General features: G+C 28.0%; 1 protein-coding gene across 2 annotated transcripts in view; it reads left to right on the forward strand.

Moving 5' to 3' along the window:
- The window catches only part of LOC107446928 (uncharacterized), a 61,830-nt gene that overhangs the window by 24,203 nt on the left and 10,731 nt on the right, over nt 1–26,896 (forward strand). The window contains exons 9-21 of one of the 2 annotated variants that reach the window (XM_087150277.1): nt 603–693; nt 2,495–2,562; nt 4,971–5,047; nt 8,924–9,042; nt 15,152–15,221; nt 15,316–15,380; nt 16,879–16,921; nt 17,012–17,073; nt 19,106–19,187; nt 21,900–21,955; nt 24,103–24,181; nt 24,256–24,308; nt 25,637–25,769. In XM_087150277.1, coding sequence (XP_087006403.1) covers nt 603–693; nt 2,495–2,562; nt 4,971–5,047; nt 8,924–9,042; nt 15,152–15,221; nt 15,316–15,380; nt 16,879–16,921; nt 17,012–17,073; nt 19,106–19,187; nt 21,900–21,955; nt 24,103–24,181; nt 24,256–24,308; nt 25,637–25,769 — 998 coding nt within the window. The remainder of the gene's footprint in view (nt 1–602; nt 694–2,494; nt 2,563–4,970; nt 5,048–8,923; nt 9,043–15,151; nt 15,222–15,315; nt 15,381–16,878; nt 16,922–17,011; nt 17,074–19,105; nt 19,188–21,899; nt 21,956–24,102; nt 24,182–24,255; nt 24,309–25,636; nt 25,770–26,896) is intronic. The other variant, XM_087150278.1, reaches the window with a different exon arrangement.

Here is a 26,896-nt window from a genome sequence, read left to right on the forward strand (position 1 = left end):
TGTCGAAATTTTATGCTATGTGACTAAAAAGGTATATATCAAATTCTTTATGAAAATTGTAAATAAAATTTATATATAGTTTTCTAAATCTAGGAATTGGCCGCAAATTTTGCTTGCTATGTGTTTATCCTTTATTCTCTCCAAAATTCCGATATTTTTTATGCAGCAATAATTACCTCTGCATTTATTTCATTGAAAGTTTTCCTACTTTTCTCTTTTACTACTTTGCTATTCAGAAGTCCCGCAGTGGACTGATCGTTAAGACGCTGTTCCCAACAGATCACCGAAGTCAAGCATCACTGGCTACGATCGGTGTGCAGGTGGGTGGCCACTTGGATCAGTCTGCATATGGACCACGGGTGTGCGGTATTGGTCCTCGTTAAACTGTGCTACCATAAAGTGCTCGACTTCGCGCGCAGGTCGTCGGGCTACCAAAGCGGGGGTGCCATCCCCTCTGTATAGGTTCAAAATTGTGGTGGCATGTCTTCGGATCATCCTCCGTGATGTTTCCCAGACCGTTGCCAATAGCCCATTGTGCAGCTCTAGTGCGACGTAAATTAACAAGAGCAACAGCTATTCAGAAGTAACATTTTTATTTTTAGGTTTTCTTCTTATACGTCTCAGAATGGCAACAGTGCAGTGCGTTCAATGAATGAGCAAAGAACAAGAACTAAATCAGTCATTCAATCAAAGGTAAATCTTTCATATCTTTACAATGCATATCTATAATTTTACATGGTATTACATTCTTAATTATTGAAGTATTAAAAAAAGTTCAATTGCATGCTTCAGCATCACCTAATAAAGCTTTTTCTCTTAAAATTTTTAAGTAATTGGAAAACACATTGTAAGGGGATCGAAGAAATAAAATTCCAGAATTATTTTGCATGGAATTACCTGACTAAACAAATTTTATGATTGTTTGTAAAAATATTTAGATTCCCCCAGAAAACGGCCGACATACGGCCGATTATGCAAAGAGTGAAATTGGCACTAAGGGATTCTTCGAACCATTGAGATTGAGTTCTTGTACAGATATTCTGATCATTTGTTCGAAAGTAGTTTAGGCTGTTTCTTTTCTTTATTTTTGTATTGTACACAATTATTCGCTTGACAGACATCAAGACAATAATCTTACTCTCTCAATATCTTGTGCAGCATTTATGGAATCAATTTCAGCTGCCGCTATGTTTTGTTGTGTTAGATAGCAAATATTGGTATTTTTTTTTTTTTTTATAAATGTTCTAAATTTAATTCTATATTTTGACAAACATTGGGCATTTTGACTTCTGTCACAACATTTTTCACACCTTGTGAAAAAAGAGAAAACTTAACAATCATTTAGTAATTTTTAAAGCAAGAAATGATTCTTATCTTTTAAAAATAGCTTTTGAATGAAGTTTCAAAATTCTGGTACAGTAGAATCTCGATAATTCGAGGTGAATGGGACTGACCCTACCTCTAACTTTCGAATCATCGAAAACTTAAAATTTAAAAAATATTTGAATATAGGGAAACAAAGCAATTTTTAAATTTCAGTATTTAATTGAAAAATATATGATATTTAAAGAAATTATGCTTGCATTAGATGATGAAGGTACATTTACTGCATTACACTAAGTTACAATATTCATTATGTTACTGCATCAGGTTAATTGTACTTTAAAATAATTGTCTAATGTTTTTTGTTTAACGCACTGTTCTCATGTTTCAGTGTTTAATACACAAATTTGAACTACCGAGACTCTACTGTATTAATTTTTCTTATGACACTGAATTTAATTAAAAATGTATTGAGTTCTGTAAAATGGGTTTCTGATCAAATATATTTTTTCCTCAAAGAAAAAAAGAAAAACACTTTTCATGCTTGTTTATTGAGTTCTGAATAACTTTTCCTAATTAAGAACATTATTTTCATATCACTTCTGTATTTGTTTGTCAGTGACTTAATTCTTGCTTTTTTTTTAAGCAATCAAAACGAAAAATCACAATATATCCTAAGTTTTATTATTATTTTTTGTTTTAACGCCTGTATTAACACTAGAAAGACGGAAAATCAGTATATACCTATATTGCCGAAAAGCAGTCAAAATGACTAGATTGTAAATGCGTCAATAAACTTGTTTAAAATTAATTTTTAACATTTTTTATATTATTTACATTTCTGTAACAAGTTATTAGTAAATATTAACAATAAAAAAAAATTATATGTTGTTCAAAAAGTCACAAAACTCTAAGAAATTGAGTCATTGTATACATCATTGTTTTTCTAATTGAAATTAAAAGCAGTCAAAGTGACTTCCTTAGGCAATCTAGTGTTAATGTTTATTTAGTTTTGTTCTGTTGAATACTTATTCCTTTTAATATTTTACTGTTGATTTGCAATTAAAGAGTACTCTATCATTATGATATTCAAATTCTAATGAATTAATTATTAAGTTTTTTACATTTGTATTACTTAAAATCATGTTTAAAGATTACAATTTTATTTTAGGTTGTTAATGAAGCAAAAAATTCAAACACAATCTCCACCAATAGCATGAAAGAAAATATGAACAGAAAGTATGTACTAATTTTCTATTAAGAATTTTGTCAGAATTTATTATAATAAATTATTATTTGTTCTAGTATGCAGGGAGTGAGCATAAAAATGTGAACTACATTATTCTTAAGAAAATAAATGATACAGTAGAGAACCATTTATCCGGTATCCAGATAACCGGGAAACCAGAAAACCGGAAAAAATTTTGATCGCTTTTAACCATTTTAAACTAGAACGATTATGAAAAAAAGCGGAAATGAACTGATCCTTGAAGTTGAGTAGAGGAAAATGTAAGGAAGGGGAGAATTTTTTCCCCCGTTTACCCAGAGAAACATCATTTCCTCCGTGACCTTGAAGGCAGGGAAGGGAGGAATGTTTTATTTTCTCCTTTAGGCCGTCAATTAAGCTCAAGGATGTGGCATGCTGATTTCGTTTTCTGTTTAATTTACGAGGGGGTGGGGAAAATGCATTGTATGCATATCAGTGAACAGAAGATGAAAGAGAAAAATATATTTATCTATTTGACATCGATTAATAAAAATAAAATCTTTTTCTTCTGAATAAATTCAAGTGCAGTATCATTTGAAAGTTTTTATTGATGTGGAATCACATCGGCTGTAATTAAATATCGTATTTTTATCAACAAAAAAAAATAAATAAAGGGAGAATTGTTTTTTAATTTAAACATAGGATTATTTTATGAAGCAGATTTCAGTTTTGTTTTTCTGATTCCACTACGTTTGATTTTTTTTTTCTTTTCACGATAAATTTCGCACTCAAAATAAGTTTTCCTTTTATTTTATCGTTTCCCCCGTATAATTAAGTATGAAATATATTGTGTTATTTGACCATTGGTTTTGTTTATATTAGTTAATTTAGGAATTATAATTATTTTTAAAAAATAAATACGAGAATTTTGTATTTTTTAATCTTGTTTTTCTTGTCTAAACTTGCAAATTTTTTTATTCTTTTAAATGTTATTTTTCTACCATTTTTTTTTCTTTTTAAAGTTAGGAGTACCTTTCTTTTTTCTCTTACTTTATGCATTACACTTTTTCCTCGTAATTCGGGCTCGATAAAACACAGATTAACGACACTTTTTGGTCGATCCAGAAAACCGGGAAATTCAGGCATCCGGGATAGCGATGGTCCCGAGCATCCCGGATAATTGGTTCTCTACTGTATATACTTTTATATGTTATTTAAATGTTGCTATTGGACACTTGGTTTGCTTAGATTAAGTGAATGATATTTTTTATGTTATGCATAAGTACAACTATTGCACAAAATTGATGTGAGAATATATATTTCTAGAATATTTATTTCATAAAATCTATTATGAATATAATTTATTAATAAATATAAATATAATTCACTATACACGAACAAATTTCTTCTTTTGAATATAATTTTAATTATAACAGATATAACATATTTAGCTTACAATCTGTATCATAAGAGGTTGCTTTCGTAAAATTGTCTGATTTTTTTTATTTTTAAAAAAGATGTAATTCTTTATTATTTTAACTTTTTTTCTCTTTATTTTTGTTAAGTAATATCTATTTAGTTGTGTTTTTTTATTGGAAGTTCATATAATTTTTCTTTTCTAAATTTCAATAATAAGCTTTGAAATTTAGAATAATTTGGCTATTCAGGTCTTTAAAATGAAAAAAATATTTTTTGCATTACATGACTATGCAGAAATTGTCAATTGTCATTATGTGAGTAGCAGATAAACGTTTCGTTAGTTGAAATCCATTGCTTTCTTTGTGTCATATGTCTTGTAGTTTTTTTACTAGTTTAATTTATTTTACAAGGCTCTCCTTTCTGCTAAAGGAAGCATGTTTTGTTAATTGTGCAAGATAAATAAAATATTGTTATGCCAATGGAATCAGGAAAAAGACTTGCAAGTCATGCAATTGTATATCAATGAAATAAGCTAACAGCATGGTAAAATTTTAAACTAATTGGTGTTGAAATAGGAACTATAAAAAAATTATTTAACTATCTTTTAAAAATTTCGTGTATACATTTTTCATAAAGTCACATATGATTTCAGAGAAAAAAGTAAATGGTAATTATTATAGCACAACAGTGCAGTTTTTAAAATAAACATTTAATTGTTTGTTGTATAATAAGTTAAGTGTTAGTATTCTACACCCATGATCCCATAATGGGAAACCATTTATTACCAATTTTTCAAGACGACTGATTATTAAAAAAATTTTTTTTTTTTACAAAATTGGCTGCTCTCACCACTAAAAGGATTGATAACTGCTGATTTGCACTATATACCTGTGGCATGATGGACATTCTTAAATATTATTTTTAATGACAATATGCTATTATTTCTATTATTATTAAAAATATACAATTATTTTTATATTTATTATTCAATTGAAAATTTTTCAATATTCTTTTATTTTAGTCTTCTGGGGATAGCAAGGAAAGAAAACGTTGCTGTTATTACGCCAATGAAACAAATAAATTTAGCAGCAAAGTCTGGTAAGAAATGTACTGTTTGTTAGAAGAACTATGTTCATTTACTATTTAACATACAAGTTTAGTTCCAATTTTTTTTAGGATTTTTTTTTTTGTTGAAAGATACGCATACTTAAATTAAATTAAATGAAGAATTAGAAGCCAAAACATTTTAAAAGATATTTTTAACGCTATAGTTACAGAAATAAGAGCACAATTTTAGCCTCAGTAAACCAAAGCCAGAGGAATGTACTCAGAATCTTTTCAGTTTTAACACGTTTGTAAACTAACTTTTTAATTAACACATTACATGGTTTTGCCATGGCATAATTCTTACTATGTTAGTAAGTTTTAATTATTTTTAGTTCTGAGACAATAAAAAACTAATAGTAGAGATTCAAAACTTTATATACATTCTTTATATTCTCAATGCCTAATGTCACAAATGGCCCCCAGATTAGTTTGTCATTTCTGCTTATTAGCTGCAGCCTGTCCTACTTCTGATCAGTAAAGAAAAACAAGTAAAACACAATATTTAATAGCAGTTTTTAAGCAGAAAATGTATTCTAAAAGAATCCCATGCTGACCCAGGGTTTTTGCTATTTTAGCATTTTTAACAAAGTGCTATAAAACTATCTAGAAAAGCTAAAATGAAACAAGACATATTTAGCTTTTTTGCTAAAGCATTTCATTATATTCTTGAAAGAAAAAAATTTCACAAAAAATCATAAACAATAGTTTGTGAAATTTTTATGATGGATTCTACAATTGTTGGTATGGAAAGATATTTCTCAAACTGAATCAAAAACGGACATTCATTTTCCCAAACAGATAATGAAATTGATAAGAAAAAAAAAATTAAGTTTTGAATTCTACACTTGCAAGAAATCTTGTTTTAAAGGGATATTTTTAAAATTTGTAAACAAATGGAAATGAAGTGCACCTAGACTTTTGTTCTATTTATAAACCATGTCTTTATTTTATCATTTTGCTAAAAGTTCTTTTCTAAATTTAGCTTTTTTGCTTAAGGAGTCTTGATCTCAGCATAAACCCGATTGCTGTTATGGCAACAAGTTTTTTTCAAAGGCTGTTAAGGGTGCTTAACAAACATTCTCTTCTCTGATTACCTATCTCACCACAATTTTTCTCCGTGGTTCTTCCTTGTTTCTTTTATTACCTAATGCCCATTATAATTGGCACTAGATAGCAACAAGACTGAATTTTGGCAGAAAGCTTTACATTGAATAAAATTTCTTTTTTAGTATTCGATAAATAATTTTTAGAACCTAGTTTGTGATTTGACTAGTATGTCTTCATTCCATCAATCAGATTTCGATTTCTTACTGACTATTTCGAGTAAATTTTTATTTCAATGAAAAAATTACAATAACAAAGTCATTTGCATTATTTTATATTGCATATTTTTATTATAAATAAAAATATATTTATTAAAACGTTTTATTTATCCTGAAACCCAATGTTCTTTTTTTTATTGTTAATATATACGAAGACCTTTTTTGTTCATTGTTAAAAATTAAATTTTAACCTTAAAAATCTTTTATTTTATCCTTTATTTTGATACCACTTAATACAGGAAAAGCTCCCTAAATACTAAAATTTGGAATAACATATATTCATTTCCTTCGTATCCTCCTCTATTGCTGAAAATCAAAGATAAATATTAATTTTTATGAGCCTGTTTTCATTATGTCTCAAAGCTCTAGTAAATGTACAAACAACACTGTACAAACAAATGTACAACCAGCATGTTCATTAACTGAAAATTTATTTTCCTGGTAAATAAACAGTTTGTAATTATTTTTTTTTATAATGTTATAAGGTTTTAACATGGTTAATAACTCATGCTATAAAGAGGACCTCAAATTTAAATTTGAGAAATGAATATTTTATAACATGACTTTAATTTATAAATGTGGTAATTAGTTATTTTATTTATAAATGTATTTACTTATAAATGTGGTAATTGAGTTATGCTAATTTTTAAAATATTTGTACTTATTTCAAATATATTAAAATAAATTAAAAACTATTAATAAATAATACTGTTCATTCATTCTATTTACAGTGATATGATAACAATACAATTATATTATTTGTAAATATACATTACAAGTTGAAATTAAAAAGCAGAATAAAATAAGCTGCAGTCTATAATAACACAAGAATCAAAATGGCAACCTTGACAAATAGCTGAGAAGCTAACAAGGATCATTAAAAATTAAGTCGATTACTAAAAGTTTCTTACTGTTTTGCTGAAAATAAATTTAAGTTGCTTATTAAGCGCAATATCACTTATGTTTAGTAAGAAAGAAGTAAGAGAAATTTAAAGTTTTTTTTTCAAGGTAACTTTTACTCATGATTCAGCTCAATTCATTGATAAATCATCTTTAGACTGAATAAATTTCAAAAAAATATGAATTCCCTACAAGAAGTTAATATTTAAGAGTAGTTTCAAGTATTTTAAATGTGTCTTGAAGATAAAAATTTGAACTACACTTCCAGGAAATGTGTTGCCTACAAATCCTCAACCAGAAATAAGCTAAATATGGAGACAAAATCGGATATCTTACGATTATTATTTTGCAAATATAAAACAATAATCTTCCTCAACTTGTCTTTACGCAATTTTTTTGTTTGTAGTACTTGAAATAACAAAATCTATGAAAGAAAATGGAAAGTGATTGTCTAATCAATTTAATACTTATCATTTCATGACCTAGTGTGAAATTATCTATAATAGCTATTTTATATGACTTAGTCATTAAAAATTTATAATATAGTCAAAATGTTAAGTGTTCCTTCACTGGTGAGAATTCTTTATACACTAGGTTATCAAGTTTCCTTCCATTTTTTTTTTTTTTAATATTATCATTTTACAATAAATATATTTATTTTGTCAATTACTTCAGATTATAAATTTTAAAAATATAATCGCTTTTTTAAAGATAAATTTGCTTAATTATTCATTCACTGGATAATTTCTATAATTATCAGTATTATAAAATTTTTATTTATTAACTAGATAGTTGTTGGGGAAAGAACTTGTGATTGAAAATATCAATCAGAATTTATCAAAACCATTCTAATTTTAGATAAATAATTTGTCTCTTTATATGGGATGATTATAATTAGAGTAATACTTTGAACCGCTATTAAATCAAGGCTACCGAACCAAAATTTACTAAACTTCAAAATAAGTGCAGAGATATTTTCGTATGCAAGAAAGAAGTTTAAAAAGTTACTACAAGATAAAATTGTACTCTATTCTAGATCTTGGAATTTGGTTTCATGAACATTCCAGCTTTTTCCACTTTGCAGCAAAGCCTTTTATAAAATTCCATTTCATGTAAAAAGTTGCATTCTGTATTGCATATATTTCTCAAATATTTATAAGGCCAAGTGTCTTATTCTTAAATACATCACACGTAGTCATTTTCTGCTTATTGATATCTTTTTTTTTAAATGTATTATTTTGTTTCTTTGTATTCATTATATTTTAAAATGTAATTATGATCACTATTTTGTGTAACGAAGATTATATCGCTTTTAAACTATTATCAGTTTTATTTAATCTTTAAAAGGCATGTACTCATTAAATCTTCTTCACTTTTATCGAATTTATAATCGACTTATAAAATTGTTGTTCCACACATAAGAAATTGTTTTAAAGGACATTCTGTTGATATAAAGTTCATATTCTGTTTATATATTATATAGCTTAGCATTTTCATTTTTCTTCTATTTTATAATTCTATTAATAACTTGTTGATACTATTCAATAAATGACTTATTCACTTATGAATGAGTCTTCTTTAAAATTCATCTAGCAGCTTAAATTTGGTATCCAATTCACATTAACTAATGCTGTTTCATTTAAAGGTGTGGATGATTCTGAATTTCAGAAAAGTGGTTTCTTCAAGTCCTTGATATTAAATGAGCGTGAACTCTCACCTGGCATCATAAACTATTGTTCTAAAGCTAAATTTACACCATCCAAAGTAAATATCAGTTTTCTTATATTCATTATTATTTACTTTAGTTGTCTTTTATAATTAGTTTTATAAAAACTACGGTTATTTCAAAAGCAATGTATGATTCCTTCTTTTTTTAAAAAAAAATTAAAATACTATTTGAGGTTATTATTAGACTTTCAAAGTGCTCTATTCTGATATAGTTTCGATTTTCTTTTCATATTATGAAAGTTTTTTTTAAATTATAATTTTTATATATATATATATAATTTATATTTTAAAACTTCGATATTGCACCATTTTTTGCAACAAGCTCTGTGAGTCTGCTAGAATTTGAAAACTATGGTCCAAAACTTCCAATTTTCCTGGTCTTTTTTTTTCTTCATAAAAATAGGGTACCTATTTTAATAAATTTAAAAAAAAAATTCTAAATCTCCCATTTGAAGATATATTTTATTAAAAATGAATATTTCGTGATTACTAAATTTATTGTGATTAGGAATTGATTCAGTAAACATTCAACAAATAATTAAAACCAAAATTTCTACATCAATTGTCCTTAAAAGTTTAAAATCAAATCTTTTTCAAAAAGCTATATTCTTCTTGATCTGTACTAATTCATAAACTAGTAACTAATTTATCAAAACATCACTTTTTTAAAGGTAGAATGAAGCAAATATTACTGTCAACGGAATATGTATACTACTTGAGTGTGAACGAATTTAGAAATGAGTAAATAACATTATTAATCTTCATTCTAATCTAAATTTCTATTTATTGCCATTCTAAATCTTCAAAAACTAAAAATTCAAATAAAATAAATTAACATTTCAATTTATGCTTCAAAAATTATCGATGATATAATACAGACAGTAAATTCTCTACCTCTTTATCATCTATCTATTAATTTGCATATTTACAAGGTTTCACTATATTGATAGATAAAACAAAAAGTTTAAGAACATGATGAGAATTATATTTGAAATCAAGGTTTTTAATTGTGACTGATCAAACACTTGCATCTAGGAAAAGCAGAGTAGTTTACTACTCAGTTTTATTCGTTCTTTTCTCTATTAATACACACAATATGTATATATATATATATTAATTTTGTTTAATTAAATTTGATGGTGCACCATTTTTACAAATATTTATTTTTCGAGATAGATAATTAAGTATGCTAGAAGACACATCTTAATTTTTTTTTCTTTTTCTCCTTTGCTTATGCTCCCTATGATTTTTTTCTTATTTGAGACGCTTTAATGTTTAAGCAAAATCACTGGGACATATTTCTATTTACCACTGTTATGCATACAAATAAAAAAAAACAATTTTGGGACTAAAATCTATTACTGAGAATTTTAAAATATTCTGCAACAATTTTGTTACCTCATCAAAATATCATCTTTTATGCTTTTTCTTAAAAAAAAAAAAAAAAGTTTCTTCTTCAGTTACACAGCAGCTCTGGGTTGGTCCTGGTTTTTTCCAGCCATCTCATGTTTGGCTTTCCAATTTTTTGTTTTCAGAATATCTGTGTTTCTTCAAGACAGTTGATTTATCAAATGCAGGGTTTGCCTCTTCATCTTGTTCCTATAGGCTTCGATAGAAATGGTTTTCGACAATTTAGATCTTCTTGTATGCCCTTTTTCCTGTTGGATTTTCAGATTTTTTAAAGATTTTATAGTTATTTGTTTACCATCGCCATAAACCGTCCTTCTGAGTTCCACCACCAATACTTGAGACTTTTTTCACGAAAATTTCCAACAACTCTTCATCTCTAGAGTTTTAGATGCATATAATAAAACAGATCATATAAGTGTCTTATGTGAAAGAAATTTAAATTTTTAATTTTTGGAAACTGGACTTAGTGTATTTTTTGTGACTGTAAAAACGCCTGTTTGCATTTGTGATTTGTTTACATATTTCTGAAGTTAGATTGTTGTTTTTGTTACATTTTGCTTCTAAATAAGTGAAACTATCAATTTTGTCAAACTTTTAGTCTATAATTTCCAGATGATTGATTTGAAATTCTGAATTTAAATATGGCACATATTAGGTACTAATAAATTAATTACTTTTGCATTTTGTTCTAATGCCATAAAGCTAAGCTGAATAATTTGATAAGAGACATATTAATGTTATAAGAGTGTTTAACATACAAATTTTTTTTTTCCATCTGGAATATTTTCATCTTTTTAATAAGTTTACCAAAGATGGACCTTTGATATTGTGTATTTAATTCAAATGAAACTATTTATATTTTTTCTGTCAATCCATCAGTGTAAATAGTGCTAAAAAATATTTTTTAAGTATGAAAAAAAAGTATGAGGTATTTTTAGTTGTAGGGTATCAGTTTTTTTATGTAGGGTATTAGATGTATAGTGGGTTATGTATTAAGTATTTCTAGTTACAGGGTAATATTCGTATTCTGTTACTGCACTCTCGATCTTGCAACCTCAAGTTAATCGATTATTTTCCTTCTGTTATAGAGTCATGTCAAGAGTAACTTGTATTAGTTTTCTATTGTAAGGGTCACTTGCTACTGTATAGTTCTATTTCTGGCAACTGAAGAACTATGCTGCAGATTATTTTCCTTCTCAGAATTTTTTGGAAAAAGAAAAAGGTCAACAAACATAGAAACCAACAGAAAAAAAAAATCAAAAATATTTAAAAACTAATGATAAAATGAAAAGAAAATGATTTTTCTATCCTTACGAAAAATAATGAATATATTTATTGTCTTTTTTTTTTTTAATATGATGCTGAAAAAAGACTTATTTGATGCTCATTTTTATGGTCATCTTATGTCTCTGCTAAGTTCCTGTGATTATATGGTAATGAATTACACCTGAAGAAACTTTAACAAGTAACACTCTACAGGGAAAACCTGGAAAATACAGGGAATTTAAAAATCACCTAAAATAACAAGGAAAATGAAGTGAATTTTGATTTTTTCTTTACAAACTTGGAAAATACAGGGAATTGTGTTTCTTATTTTTGTTTTTTAAAAAATGGCGACCACTCAAAGCGTAATCTATGGGATATTTAACCCTGATATTTCAGCCATGCTAAACTATTTCATTTACTATAGCATTATTTAAGTATGTTCAGCTGTTTTTCCAGCAATTAAAACTAATAAATATAGTTAGCCCAATATAGCTCACCCAAGAGTACACTAATTGTTGTTCCCTCTTAATATATTGCGTATAATATGTACAGGGAAAACACAGGGAATTTTTTTTCCAGATTTGAGTGGCAACCCTGTTTAAATTGGCACAAATCAGGAAACCATAGATAACAATTCTGTTAATTTCTTACTTTACTTCGAAAATATTTTATTTTAGGAGAAGTATCTGTGTTTTCTCCTTTTGAGCAAAGCTAAAGTATTATTGTATGACACTCTAATTTAAGCAATTTAAAGTTTTTGTGCATAACTTTATTATATTTCATCCTTGCAAAATTGTACTATAGGGCTCCCACGGGTCAGGAAAAACCTGGAATTGTCGGGGAATTTTATTTTGACTTTATAAAGCAAGAAATAGTATGGAAAAATTGCAATTTTTCACAAAAACCTGGAAAATTCCTATATTATACCAGGAGAGCAACCAGTCTCAGAATCCTCAGTAACACCAATCAGTTATTGAGATTGGAGTTAAATAATTCTAGCATCTATTACAAATATTTGTTTCAAAAATAATATCACATTTTAATGACACTTTCACACTTTAACCCTTATTTGATGATAAGACTTTTTTTTAAATTGTAGTGTCAAATATTAGATTTTGCAAGAAAAAAATATGAAAAATTCCGATGATTCCGTTTTCTGATGAAAAATTCCGTGGTATTTATAAAATATGGTCTGAAGTTTTATTTAAATTTTTTGATATATGTGAAGAAGTCGGGTATTTTTTTTCTTTTCTAAAAATTTGCTGAAAACCCTGTACTTAAATATATGTTAAATTAAATTTAATGTTTAGTATATTAATCTCTGCCTGAGACTGTTAAAGTCACAGAGAAATTTGAATTTTTGAAGATAATGCTGTGAATTGACTCTGTAAATTCTGATACTGTGATTGTATTATTGAAAGTTTTAGTTGTTACTCTTCTCATTATTACTTTCAAATTATGGATGCTCTTTGCAGAGGTTATAAATTGTTTTAAATTGTGTATCTTGAGATGATTACCTATTTAAATATTTATCTTTTGTTTAATTAAACATGTTTTGCCTATTTTACATTAATACTGTAGAACCTTAATCGATTGTTTCTCAAGAGACCCTTCATTACGATTTAGAGATATGGGAAAATGGCAAAAAATTCTGATTGAAAAAATTAAGTACTTCCTGCAAAAATATTTGCGAGCAAAAAAAGGATAAATGAATGCATTTATTTATTTAAAAAATTTGGGGAATTTTTATTCTCTTTCTTTTCAGGGCAAACAATAAATTTTTGACTTTGTTGTAGATTGCTGTTTATTTTATAAAAGTTTGTTTGAATACAAAATGTTTCTCATTGTTTTAATGGTTTCAAGGTCTTCCACAAATGTTTGCTTGATTTGATTGTGTTAAGTTAGGTTTTCATCAGTATCACTTTGCCGTTCTACAGCTTCTAAAAATATTTCTTGAACCAATGTAATAAACCGATTTCACCAGACTCCCGTAAGAAACAATTTTCCGAGAAACTTATGACCGACCTAAAGCGCAACCAAGCAGTAAAATCCACCGGAAAACCCTGGGCTAACATCCAAAACAGTTGGAAGAAATTTTGTCACAGTCCTCCTAAGAAGGCTGTGGCAAACTTCAGACTCTTAATAGGCCATGACTGCTTGGCAGAGCACCTCAACAGAATAGGTATCCTTCCGTCTAGTGAGTGCCAAATCTGCAGTTCGGGAACCATGAACTCAGACCACTTGCTTGTATGCCCTTTACTGGACAAACAATCTCAAGAGCGGGGTGATCTCTGTAAACTTTACTGGGATGCCAGAGATCACATGAACTCAACGTAAAGACTACTCCTCATTCTTCACTGTATATATATTTTTTACTTTAATTTTATCTTTGTGTTCTTTTTGTGTTAATATGTGTTTGTCATGTGTTTTCTCTGTTTGTTAATGTAATTTTGTACCTTTTTACTCCCTGTTTATGTCCACTTAAAGCTGAACATTGTATATGGATTAATATTTCCAATAAAGCCATATGTAACAACATATTTCTTAAACCAACAACATCGCACAACGACATTTTTCCAAATTGTTCATAAGCATCAAACCTGTTTGAGGCCTTTTACCAAAACTGTAATAAATCCACATTTTAATTATTAACGCAGTTACTGTTTTTCTTTTGCAAAAAGAAATTAACTTTGATATTTTTTTAAAAAAATGTTGGTACAATTTCTGTGCATTTGATTCGGGAATGTACTAGTTTCAAAAATGATCTAAGCTGGAATTATTAACATCATACGAATAGCATTTGTGACAGGAACTTTGAAACAGTGAATGTTTTTGTAAAACAATAAACAGATTTTTAAACTATGGATCTAGGTTCAACTATATTAATTCTGCATTTTTAAAAAGTGCTTAATTTTCTCTTTTCAGAAATGAGATTTTTTTTTCTTTACCATGTCGATTTTCGCCACGTATTATCCAAGAGTGTGGTTTTCATTTGTTCTATGCAACATTTTCACAAATCATTCAAACACAATGCATTTCGGCATACCATCGTTTCTTAGTGTATGAAAGCACCAATCATTTTACATGTTTGATGAAATACTTGCGGGTCCGCATGTGTTTATACTGAGCTGGATTCAGTGGGAATTTTTCTTGCACTATCGTGTGCAACTCTGCTGCATTTTGCAAGAGATTTTCAGGCTTCATTTTCCTCCCTCTGAAATCGAACAGAAAAATCTCTATCTTTTTATGGTGGCTAAAATAATTAAGAGAGTCTTCTTTTCTCAGAAACTAGTTATTTTATCATAATCTTGTAAAGTTTTTAAGAATTATTTTGCATTTTGTTCATGTATATAGTGCTTAAAAAGTACTTAATAGGTGCTAATTTTTTGTTGAAAAATTTGGCTACACACCCTGTCTACATTGTAGTTCTAATATGTAAGCCTAATATATTTCACATTAATTTGAATAGGTCAATTTGCTGCAACTACAACCAAAGGCTTCTCCTCGCTTCCTAACAGCTGATGAGTTTGTTGAAGAAGGTAAATATTTAATTTCATTCCAAAAATAAAATATATATATATATTTTAAATTTCTAATCTTTAAAGTGAATCTTTTTTATTTTACTATTTATAGTTAAAAGGACTTCCTCCAAATATTATCGTTTGAATGGAAGATTAGTACTACGGTCTCCAGAGATGGTGAGTATTTCAAATATCTTTTGCAATATAACATTACGATATAGCTAGCTGTTTTTAATATCTAGTATTTTCAATATTTTATATGCAACCATTTGAAATTTCCAGCTTATTTTCAGGAGAAATAAAGAAACATAGCCACCAATACTTTTAAAAATTTAACAGAAAGACATTGTGAAAAAAGGACTTTTTTAAAATACAATTTCTTTGGAACTATTTAACTGATTTCGTTCGAGTTTTCTTTTTGCCTTATAAAATTGCAATGCTAAAAATGATGTTATTTTAGTCAGAAAATTTGGGTCGATTCAAAAATTTTCGACTATTATTAAATAATAGATAATTATTAAGAATGTTTTTTGCATGGAATTATCTTTGGATAACCAAATTTTCTACTTGTGTGCAAATTTTTTTTTATTCTCTTATATAAATATGCAAAATGTTGAATTATCATAAAGGGTTTCAAACTTTGGCCCTCTTTCTTGACCAAACTGTTGGGAGCTTTGAGAAGTCTATTTTAATTTAATCTGTTGCACTCAGAGGGGTGCCTGCCAATTCCCTGTATCTTATTCTTTTTATTTTCCTCTTCTAACTTGTCCCCATTGGTCAAACTACTTTGCACCTGTTTATTTCTTTACTTTCTCTACCATCATTTGGTAATTAGACACTTAAAGAAATTCTTCTTTATTGAACGGAAGCAATAGTATTTCCTTTTTATCTACTATTCTTGTTGTTTTTGCTTTAGTCTAACACAGTATTTCCTAAACTTATGACTTTTGTGTGCCCTTTTTAAATTTTTCGTAATTTTGTGTACTACTAATAAAAAAATGAATGTATTTTTTAAAAAATATGCTAATTTTTCTTCTTTGGTACAAGTTTTGTTAATAACTTTATTTGCATCAGTGAGAAGGATCATATTGTTTTTGCTGTGATAAAAAATATTGCACAAAAGTTAAAATTCACAACTGGCTGTTGACACCACTAATTATTAACTGTTAACTCTGTAAAAAATAGCCAAAAAACACATAATCGTAAATTTTTCTGGCTAGCTTTGTTTTTAAATAAAATTTTGTAAAATTTTTGTTTGTTGCAAGATATTTTGCATAAGAACGTGTACCCCCGCTAAACTTTTCCCGTACCCCTGGGGGTACGCATACCACACTTTGGGAAACACTGGTCTAACACTTTGCTGGCTAATTATGATATTGTTGAAATGTTTTCATGCAGGAAAGCATTAAAACATTTCAAATTTTTATTGTATTTATATAGTTCCAAAAATATTAAATCACATTTTAGCTGTTTTTGTTTTGTATGCCATCATGCTCATCATTCAATTGTATCTAATGCACAATAAGTATAAAACGTGAAAGCCCCTACTTTTACTCCCTGTTCTCACTATTATACTAATTAATTATTAGTCATATATTTATATCTGTTGGTTAAAGTAGAGCTTTATTATTTTATATAAATCTACTCTTTAATAATTGTAATTATTTACATTTAGTTAAAACATAAAGAAAGATTAGCAGTGGCAATTGATGAAGAAGGTAAAATGTATTCAAATTTTTCTAATTATAGAATAATAGAGTATTATACAACAGAATGATACTTACTGTGTTTTGTTTTAATCCATTTAGTTAAAAGACTTTCTGGAAGATGTAAGCTAAGAAATAGAAAAATTATTCATTCACCAATTTTGGTAATCATTCTTAAACAGCTTTGCATGCATATTTTAATTTTACTTTCAGCCTTCAAAGTATACTTATAATTTTTTAAAAAATCCTTTTTTTTATCCCTCGAATGATCTTGTAGATTTTATCTTTAGTTTTCCAAAATTATTTTAAATATTTAATGTTTTTGCATGTGTACTGTTTTTATCTGTTCCTTTTTTTTAATTTTTTTTAAAACTTTTTAAATTTATTTAAGTATAGCATAATTGTGTAATATAAGGTTGACATTATTTTTTCAACAAGACCTGTTTTGAGTGTGGTAAGAAATGATGACCTTATCTTTATTCTTAATTACTGTTATTTTTATCTATTTTTATGTCCCCCAATCATAAGGGGCTAACTTTCAATTTACCTTTTTGTTAGTTTTCAGTTTAATTTTGTTATGCATTCCTAAATAGGTTGGGTTTTTTTCTAACAGACAAGGAAACGTTTATTAGGGTTGTTTAAATATGACAGGTGCATGTTTTTGGCAGTATCAGGTTCTTCCATCCCTGTCAGCTAAAATAAGCAAATCACAAATCTCCAAACATGCTTACATAAGTAAATTGCAACACCCCCAAGGCTCCCAAATGATCCCTTTTTTTTCCCCTCCGTTTTTTTATATCTAAGTTTGTTATAGTCCTTTTTTTTAATGTTTTGGACTTTATTTTCACTTGCATTATTTGAAAATCATATTAAAGAAGTGTTTTATTTACTTTAAAATTGTGATGCACATGAATTTTTTGTGCGTTAACTTCTAACGTCATTGTTCTGATAGTTTGGAAGTCAATGATATTGATTTGAGTGCACTGTTGTATTCATAGATCATTGCCTCAATCCTTGAATCTGAGGATCATTCACTAATTGAGATTTTCAGGTGAGTTTAGGAAAGTCCATGAGGGCAGAGCTTTATCTCTTCAAAATTATTTGTTTGATTTAATATTTGAAATTTAATAATATAGCAATTTAGAATTCGAGAATTCAGTCATTCTACCAAAATGAAACTCAATTGAAACTTTTACTCTATCATATTTTTCTGACTATAAATCTGGGGGTCATGTTTCTGCAAATACTGTATAAAATCTTGTCTGGTGGAATTTCATAGTTTTACAATTACTGATTCATTTCTTTCATGTGATTTTAAGAGATTGATTTCAATCAATAGTACAGTAATCATATTATAGGATTTTTGAATACTGAATTAAAGATTTACCTACATTCTACTAAACTAAATTAAAATTGCTGCTAAATACTAAAATTATTTTTACACAAAATTGTTTGACAATGCATTCACTGTGTTTTCAATTTGAGGTTATTGAAACTGCACATTGAAAATATTTGATTAAGGAAAATTTGCTTATGCATTTTGTTCCCTCGGCAAAAATTTTCTTTTCAAATTCGCTTTTTTTAGCAGCTTTGGTAAACCTTAAAGCATCCTTAATTTTTTTTTTCTATTCGGCAGTTTATGACACTGTTAGCTTTTATTTATAAAATACATTTATATTTGACACATCATTACAAATTTTGGCTATTACTCTCTTCATTCATTACATTTTTTCCAGAATTTCTTCACATATTATTTTAATGATTTTTAGTAAAAAATAATCTTTTTTCCCTTATTTACTAGAAATAAAATGAATGATTTATTTTGTCAATATTTTATAATATTAAAATATTTCTAATTCTGTGTATAGTTACTGTTGGCAGCGAAGAAAATTTAAACTCACATTATGTATGAGACATTTATTTCATAATCAACTCGATTCCTTTTCAGTTATCATTTTCATTATAAAAGCAAAAATGTCCTGACTTTGACAAACTTATTTCATTCTCACAGAAGTGTTTTAATTTCTCAAAATGGCTATAAATGTAACTTAAAAAAAGCTACGATGTATCTTATGCATTTTGGAAAATGGAATGAATTCAATTTGTTTTGAAATTATTTGCTTTATATTGTAAATTGCTGTTGATTAATCATTGAAAGACTTTTCTCTATTTTAATTAATCTACCTTTATTTTCAGACTCCAGAAAAAATCTTTCAAGGAATTGCCAAAAATATTGATTCAGTGAAGGAAAATTTAAATATCAGACAAGTTGATGAAGGTATTTATTAAATAATATATACATATGTTTGCTTTCCTTACATATATAGGTGTGCATATACAGTGCAAATTCCCATATCAGTACATCCATTCACTGGAAGTATCTTTTAATCTACACTATCTGCAAGAAAGTGACGGAACAACTGTAAAGTTTGGTGGAGGAGGATTGATGGTATGGGCCTGTTTCTCCTGGTATGAGGCTGGCCCACTGGTGAAGGTTGATGGTATAATGAATGCCGATGGATAGTGTGATATTCTCGACAATCAAGTCCTTTCTACCTTGTGGGCAACTTACGGTATGGATGATTGCTTGTATCAAGACAACAACGTAAGATCCCATCTTGCAAGGAGGACTCTTGATTCGTATGTGAACATCAGCGTTAAACGCAGACTGGCCCACTGGTGAAGGTTGATGGTATAATGAATGCCGATGGATAGTGTGATATTCTCGACAATCAAGTCCTTTCTACCTTGTGGGCAACTTACGGTATGGATGATTGCTTGTATCAAGACAACAACGTAAGATCCCATCTTGCAAGGAGGACTCTTGATTCGTATGTGAACATCAACGTTAAACGCATGGAGTGGCCGGCGCAGAGCCCTGATCTTAACCCAATTGAACATCGCTGGGACAAATTGGACCGTCGGTTGAGGGTCTGCACCCCACTCCCCAAAAGCAAGCATGAACTATGGAACTTCCTGTTAAACATTTGGAAGGAAATTCCTCTTGCCACTATGGCTAATTAAGGGGAAAGCATGCCCAGAAGGGTTGCAGCTGTGATCGCAGCCAAAGGATGCCCTACCTCCTATTAATTTTAATAAATATGGGTTTATGTCGTTATAGTGTCGTGTCCCGTCACTTTCTTCCAAATAGTGTATTTTTCAAACACTTTTTAAGTATCAAAATAACTTTTTTTTGGTGCTGGTGATCTTGTAAAAAAGTATTAGTAAAAAAAAGTATTATTGATGATTCTCTAATTGTTAAGCAGTTATTCTGCCTCAATAAGCACACTAAAATTGTTGAAAGTTAAAAGAAAACAAACTTTGTGGAGGAGAATATACTATGAATATTAATGAAACTGAATCAAAATAACTCTTTTCCTTGTTTGAGAAGAACACTAGCATTCAAGCTTTGTTTTGCTTTAAATTATAGATGATTTCAAAAAAAATCCTTGTTTTATTTTTTTATTATTTGAGACTAATTAACATTTTTGGAATTTGAAGCTCATTTTTTAATGTTATTCTTATTATTCTATACAGGGTGCACAGCATTTTTAACTTAAAGGTGCTTATTTTTGTTTTTTAAAAGCCCTTAAAAGTGCTTTTTCCAATGGATGTTTTTAAAAAGTGCTTAATTTTTCCTTTTCCAAAATCAGATATTTTTTTCTTTAACATTTTAATTTTTGCCACAATTTATGCAAAAAGGCATTGCCCTATGTAACGTTTTCACAATTAATTCAACCCCAATTTGTACCGTAGTGTATGAAAACACCATTCGTTTTGCATGTTTGGTGAAATACTTGCGGATCTGCATTTGCGTATACTGAGCTGTGTTCAGTGGGAAGGATTTTTATCTCTCATGTGCAACTCTGCTGCATTTTGCAAGAGCTTCTAAATTTCAGACTTCATTTTTCGCCCTCTGGAATCAAACCGAAATATCTGAATTTTTGCTGATTACGGGGACCAACTAAACATTGTTAATTTTTTTTCTTTCTCTTATAGCGATAAAAAATTTGATTTCTCTTGTTAATTTCATCGTTGTTGATGCGTCCAAGTTCTTACAAATATTTTTTGAGTGCTTGAAAACATTTGGCTACGCACCCTGATAGTGGTTTAAATAGCTTTCTTGAGAGTTTTTTTTTTCATTGATTGTCTCATTGTCAATGGAACATGCTAGTTTTGAAAGCTCAAAAATTTCAAAATTAGAACATCCGAATCATACCAGCCCTTATAGCAACCAAAATTTCTTTCTTTTTAATCCCAAGAAAATTTCTGCTGAAACAGGTGTTAAGCATTTAGTGAACTTTCTAAACAGCCTTTTTTTCGATTGACAATGAATAGTCTCCCTGACGTAAAACAAACCTCTATTTCTTTTGACACTACTGCTCAATAAATCTAAAAGAACTTAAATTTTCTGTGAAAGGAGAATAACTGACAGGATCACCTATTATTATTTTAGGTTGTTCCTTGGCTTAATCTATGATCGAAAAGGTAAATATCGATTAGAAGTGTGGATTGCGTCCTTGCTTGTAAATCAGAGCCTCTTATATGCATTCATAACCTTTGTAAATTTCTTTTCAAAAGTTTAACTTAATTCACCAATCTTATTTTTGTTGTTTGAAAACTTTATTCACTGTTTTTGGGATTTGTTGTAATATTTATTGAGTATATTGCTTGTACTCACATTCTTTTTTATTTTATTTTTTTCTTAGATTTTGTATTTCACCGAGCACTAGTTATTTAGCGAAAATGTCTGACCCGCGTGCTTAAAATTTTGAAAGAAGTGCATAGAAGAATAATGTTATCTGTAAAAATATTTGCTATAGTTTTGTCTACTCATGATATAGTGACCTCATATTATATATAGCCTAATATAGCTTCCATTTTTCTTTGAAACTCTGAAGTTTGTTATATTAAGCATTGACTGTGTGTATAATTTTTGCAAAAATGTTTTTTTTTCTATGTACTTTTATTTCTTCTTTCTTTTCATTAGTAAGAAGACTTTCAGAGTTTAGGCGGCAAAACTCACTGAATGTTGATGGTTTAATGGTAAGTTTAGTTTGCATAATCTGTAAACTTATCTATGGAATTTTTTCTTACCTATTTATTTCAAGAACTTGCAGTCTTTCATCAGTTCTGTCGCCTTTTGTTATTCAACATTCCGTAAAATAAGTTTATTTTAATAAAATATTTGATTGTGAAGGATCAGATGTGACACAAATATTACCACTTATTTCTTTCCTTGGTAATGATATAGATATTCAAAAGTTTTAAAATTTTTATATGTTAATTCTCTAACTAGGACAGTAAAATCTTATAATTAATCTTATTGAGTAGCAAACTTTTTTTTCTTTTATGTACCCTTTATGTGTACTATACGAATTTAAAATCTTTCAAAAGATAATGTAGTAACTGTTCTTCAAAAACTTGTGTACTTATTTAGAGAAACTCTTTAAACTTAACAATTTTTCAATGAACACAAAATCATAACATAAACTACAATTTTTTGTCAAATCAACCTTACCTGTTGCAGGCCAAATTAGATCTGCAACTTTTTAAAAAGGACAAAATTACCAAAAAGAAACACTTTGGCAGTGTCGTCTGCGTATTAGAACAAATATTAATATCACAATAAGTAAGCAGCTTAGTTTTTTTTTTTTTAAACAGAACTTATTGATTAGAGTGCGAAATTTCCATTCACTAGCTGGCCATTTGTGCTCAAATATTTATGGCTGGCAAGTAAGCTTTGTTTTTAAAAAATGTTGTGAAATCAAACTATCATATTTTTCCTAGAGCTGTGAGATTTCAATTGATAAGTATTGGGATATTGATAAGATTAATTGAATGTGCAATGATGTGCATCACAAAAATGCAATTTATCACAACAGATTTGTTAATATCTCTTCATGCTTTGTTACACCTTGGGTTGGAGTAAAAAGGGATGCCGTTTCAGAAAAATTTTTAAATAAGGAAGAGAGGAGATAAAGAAACTCTGTATATATATAAACCCAAATCTTGTAATGAATATTTAATGTTTTGTTGGCAAAGTGTTTAAAATTAAAATTTATGTTCACACTGACATTGACTCAGATGCTGGAAAAGTTGAGCAATGAAGAATGTTGAGTGAGATTCCAGAATATAACATTTTTGTGCTATTCTATCAGTGATTACAGCATCCTGTGAGAGATGCTTTACCTGCCACGATAGACTGAAGATAGCATCCAGAAACTTATTGAAGACTGAGACACTTGCTGATTTGCTCAGAATTCCAATAAATTGATCCCTTCTCTTAACAGAGTTTGAAGCTGGATTTGAAATTTGCATGTGGTATTTATAAGTGTCAGAAGTCAGTCATATACAAATATGAAGCGTTAAAAGTATTGTTGTATTTCTGATATCTAAATTTTCTGTATTTTGATAGCTTTTAATAATACGTGCATAATATTGAAATCATTGAAGCATTTGAAAGCATTTTTTAACTGTAAACATGTTTCAGTTTTTACATTCTTTTAGTCACCAAAAAGTTCTTTATACTACACTTATTAACATTTTGAAAATTGTTGATATTTTTCGTGAAAATAATTGCGAGCAATAAATTTAGTCTAGCTAGTACGTAAGACCCGATGTCATGTCGTGCTGCAGAATTTTTATTAAGATAAAGAAAAACTTTATATCAGAATTCTTCATCTAGACAGTTTTATGGTTGTTATAGATACAAGTATACTGCATCTAATTATTTCTATTTTACAAATCGAAATTTGATACCCCACTTTTGAATGAAGTCATTAAATTTTTTGTTGATCAAAATTAGCCTTATTAAGTTTTATTTTATGAAAATATAGTAAACATCGGTAAAAGAATATCACTTTTAGAGCAAACTACTTTTCGTTCCCCTGTTACTTCAGATTTTTTAGCAGATCTGACATATTTTCCTATGGCTAATTTCAAATCTGCATTCGGGTTTTTTTTTAAATGACACTTTCAGCTTCTTTTTTTTTTGTCAACATCTACAAGTTTAAAATTTTTATAAATAACAGGGTTGAATGAACTTCTAGAGGAGTTAAGGGACATCATGATGATTATTAAAATTTCAAGTAAACCAATGCCTGAAAAATGTCATATGTTGGTAGGGTCACTTTCTTATTATGAAAGTTCTGTGTTCGTTGGAATTGATTTTTTACTTATTTGTTTTTTAGGCTAACAGAAGGTGGACATGTAATGTCCCTAGTAAGCCATCTATCGCTAGTATGAATATTACTGAAATCGCTGCAGAAAGTAAGTTACTTTTCCAATTTTGTCCTAAATTGTTCCTTATTGTAGTTCTTTATGTAACTGATTTATTTTTATAGTACGAAGAGTTTCAGAAATAAGACGAGAATCTGGAGTTCAAATTTATAAAAAAGTAAGTTTCTTATAAATATTACATTAAAAACTTTAAATATTTATTCCTCTTTATACCTTATTACTAATTCTAATGTAAGTAATAGAGAGTAGGGTAAATAATTATGTAAAATTTATTTAATTTTCTTCTTTCAAATCAAATACTTCCTATAGGTTATGGCCCAAAATAGATGTTGTTAAATTATAGGTTATAAGATACAGGTATTCTAATATATTATCCTAACTAAAAAAAGTTAATCTGTGAGTTCTGTTAAGCTCCTTTGCCTGAATTTTCAAAGTTGTCAGGAAAATTTATTTTAAAAGTTTCTATTTTCATTAAAGTTTTTTTTTACTTATTTCTTCACCAAATCTTAGTTTTTTTTTATAGCAAATTTTGTGGGGAAGAGTGGTTTTAGTAGCGCAGTTGTTTCTTCACAAACTTTAAAATATTTCAACTGAGGTTAGCTGGCTTGAATCAAAAGCTTTTTTTTCTAACATTTTATATTATTAAATTTTCTACTATTCTGATAAATTTTTCCGGTTTAATTGTAACGAAAAAAAAAGGTGAAATATTCTTACAGTTTTGAATTTAATTACTAATGGGAGTCTGTATTAGTATTTCAAATAAACATAAATCTGCAATTTTTTAATGTCTATGTAGAAGTGTTTTTCAACATAAGTATCAATATTAAGCAGAGCATTTCACCTGGAAGATACCTATTTCTTTTAGGACAGTGGAAAAAAACTGGGGGCAATGAAGGAAACTGTAAATGATCATCACAACTGTTTAACATTAAGAATAATTCAAATTTAAACAATACTATAAATTTAAGGCAGTAACAGAAAGTTTGAAGTTTTTTCCATGTTCTGTAGTCTTTAAAATTAATTAAATAATGTAATTATTGAAAGAAATCAAGTTTCTTAAAGTTTATTTATATTTATGTGATAAATAAATTGGATTTTCTACAACTAAAAGCACAAATGGGAATAAGATGCTTTTCGAGATTTTATTTTTTTAAGTTTAATTTTAGAATTATTTTCTGTTTCTTATTCCACAAACTACTTCAATAACTCAATATTTATTGGATTTCTAATACCGCATTGAGTTATCAAAGTTTCACTGCATTTGAAAGTATGAGTTATAAGATTGCGTTATATGTTGTATTCTATTTTTATACTTTATTTATAAACCTATCACAAGAGCTACTTCATCACTTTTTTTTTATTGTTGCAAGGTTCTTTTCTAATTTTAATATAAATTTCTTATGTGTAAAATTTAATAATTTTCAAAACTTTAATTATTTCTCTTATTATTACTGTTTATAACCATCATAACATTATTTCTCTCAGGCACCTTTTTCAGAATACCAAAATTCAGTGGAAAAATTAAATCCTCGTCAAAGGGCATTACAAGAATTAGAATTTCTTACAACGAAAAAGAAAGATAAAACGAAGAAAAAGGTTACCTTCTTAATTCCTTCAGGTAAAAAAGGAAAAAACTTGTTTTGTTTTCTTCTGTAGAAATTTCTAAAAGTTCTACAAATTTTACATAATTTTGATTATCCAATTTAAGTAATCTTTCATTTTATCTGGTAAGGTTACTTAACTTCAAAACCTCATAGTTAAACAACTACCAATGCAGCTATTTACAGAAAAGAAAGTGGGGCATAAAGAAGAATTAAAACCAAAAAACATTGACCCAAAATTTTTTTTTTGTGAGCAACAATTAAAAAGCAAAGAACAGAAAATATATCTCATTACTCTGACAAAATTACTTTAATGTAGGGTTTGACACTCATTATTTACTAGGGTATGTAGTGTTTTTAAAAAGTGCTTATAGGTGCTTATTTTTGATTTACATTTTTTAAGGCCCTTAAAGGTGCTTTTTTTATTCAGGGTTTGCAAAAAGTGCTCAATTTTCTATCTTTAAAATCAACACTTTTTCTTTTCTGTGTCGATTGTTGATCTAAATTACAAAAAATGCATAATTTTCACAATTTTCTTTGCAATAGTTATCAGAAACTAGTTATTTTACCATGATTATGTGAAGTTTGTGAAAATGTTTTTGAATTTTATTGATTCATAAATTAAGAACTTTAAATAATAGAAAAAAATAATTTTTATTGCTGCACAGATCCTAATTATGATTTTTTTTTCTTTTGGAAAGTGATTAAAATTATTTTTTTAAGTGCTTAAAATGAACTTATTTTTTTAAATTTTTTTTTTTTTTTTTTTTTTTTTTTTGTTGAAAAAACTGGCTTTGCACCCTGTTGAAACAAGGAAAACATAAAATTTACCAGGAAATTTCCTCTTTGTCCTGAAATGTATTGGAATATCAGCAATTATCAGAATTGTTAATCACATATTCATTTATTACAATGAATAGGTTTACACATTTTAATGAATTTTTAGGCACTTTTATATCACTATTTTATCTTATAAAACTTATTGTCTTACATTCATTTATTTTCCTTTTATCTATATTAAATAATAACTTATTTTTAATTTTTAAATCATTCTACTTAATAAATACAATTTCTTTTTTAATATCTTAAATTATACCATTTTGAAAACCAACTCCTATTTATATAAAGCCTGTAATGAGGTAAA

This window comes from Parasteatoda tepidariorum, chromosome 8 (assembly GCF_982258835.1).
Source record: "Parasteatoda tepidariorum strain Cologne lab strain chromosome 8, Ptep-v5.0, whole genome shotgun sequence".
Lineage (NCBI taxonomy): Eukaryota > Metazoa > Arthropoda > Arachnida > Araneae > Theridiidae > Parasteatoda > Parasteatoda tepidariorum.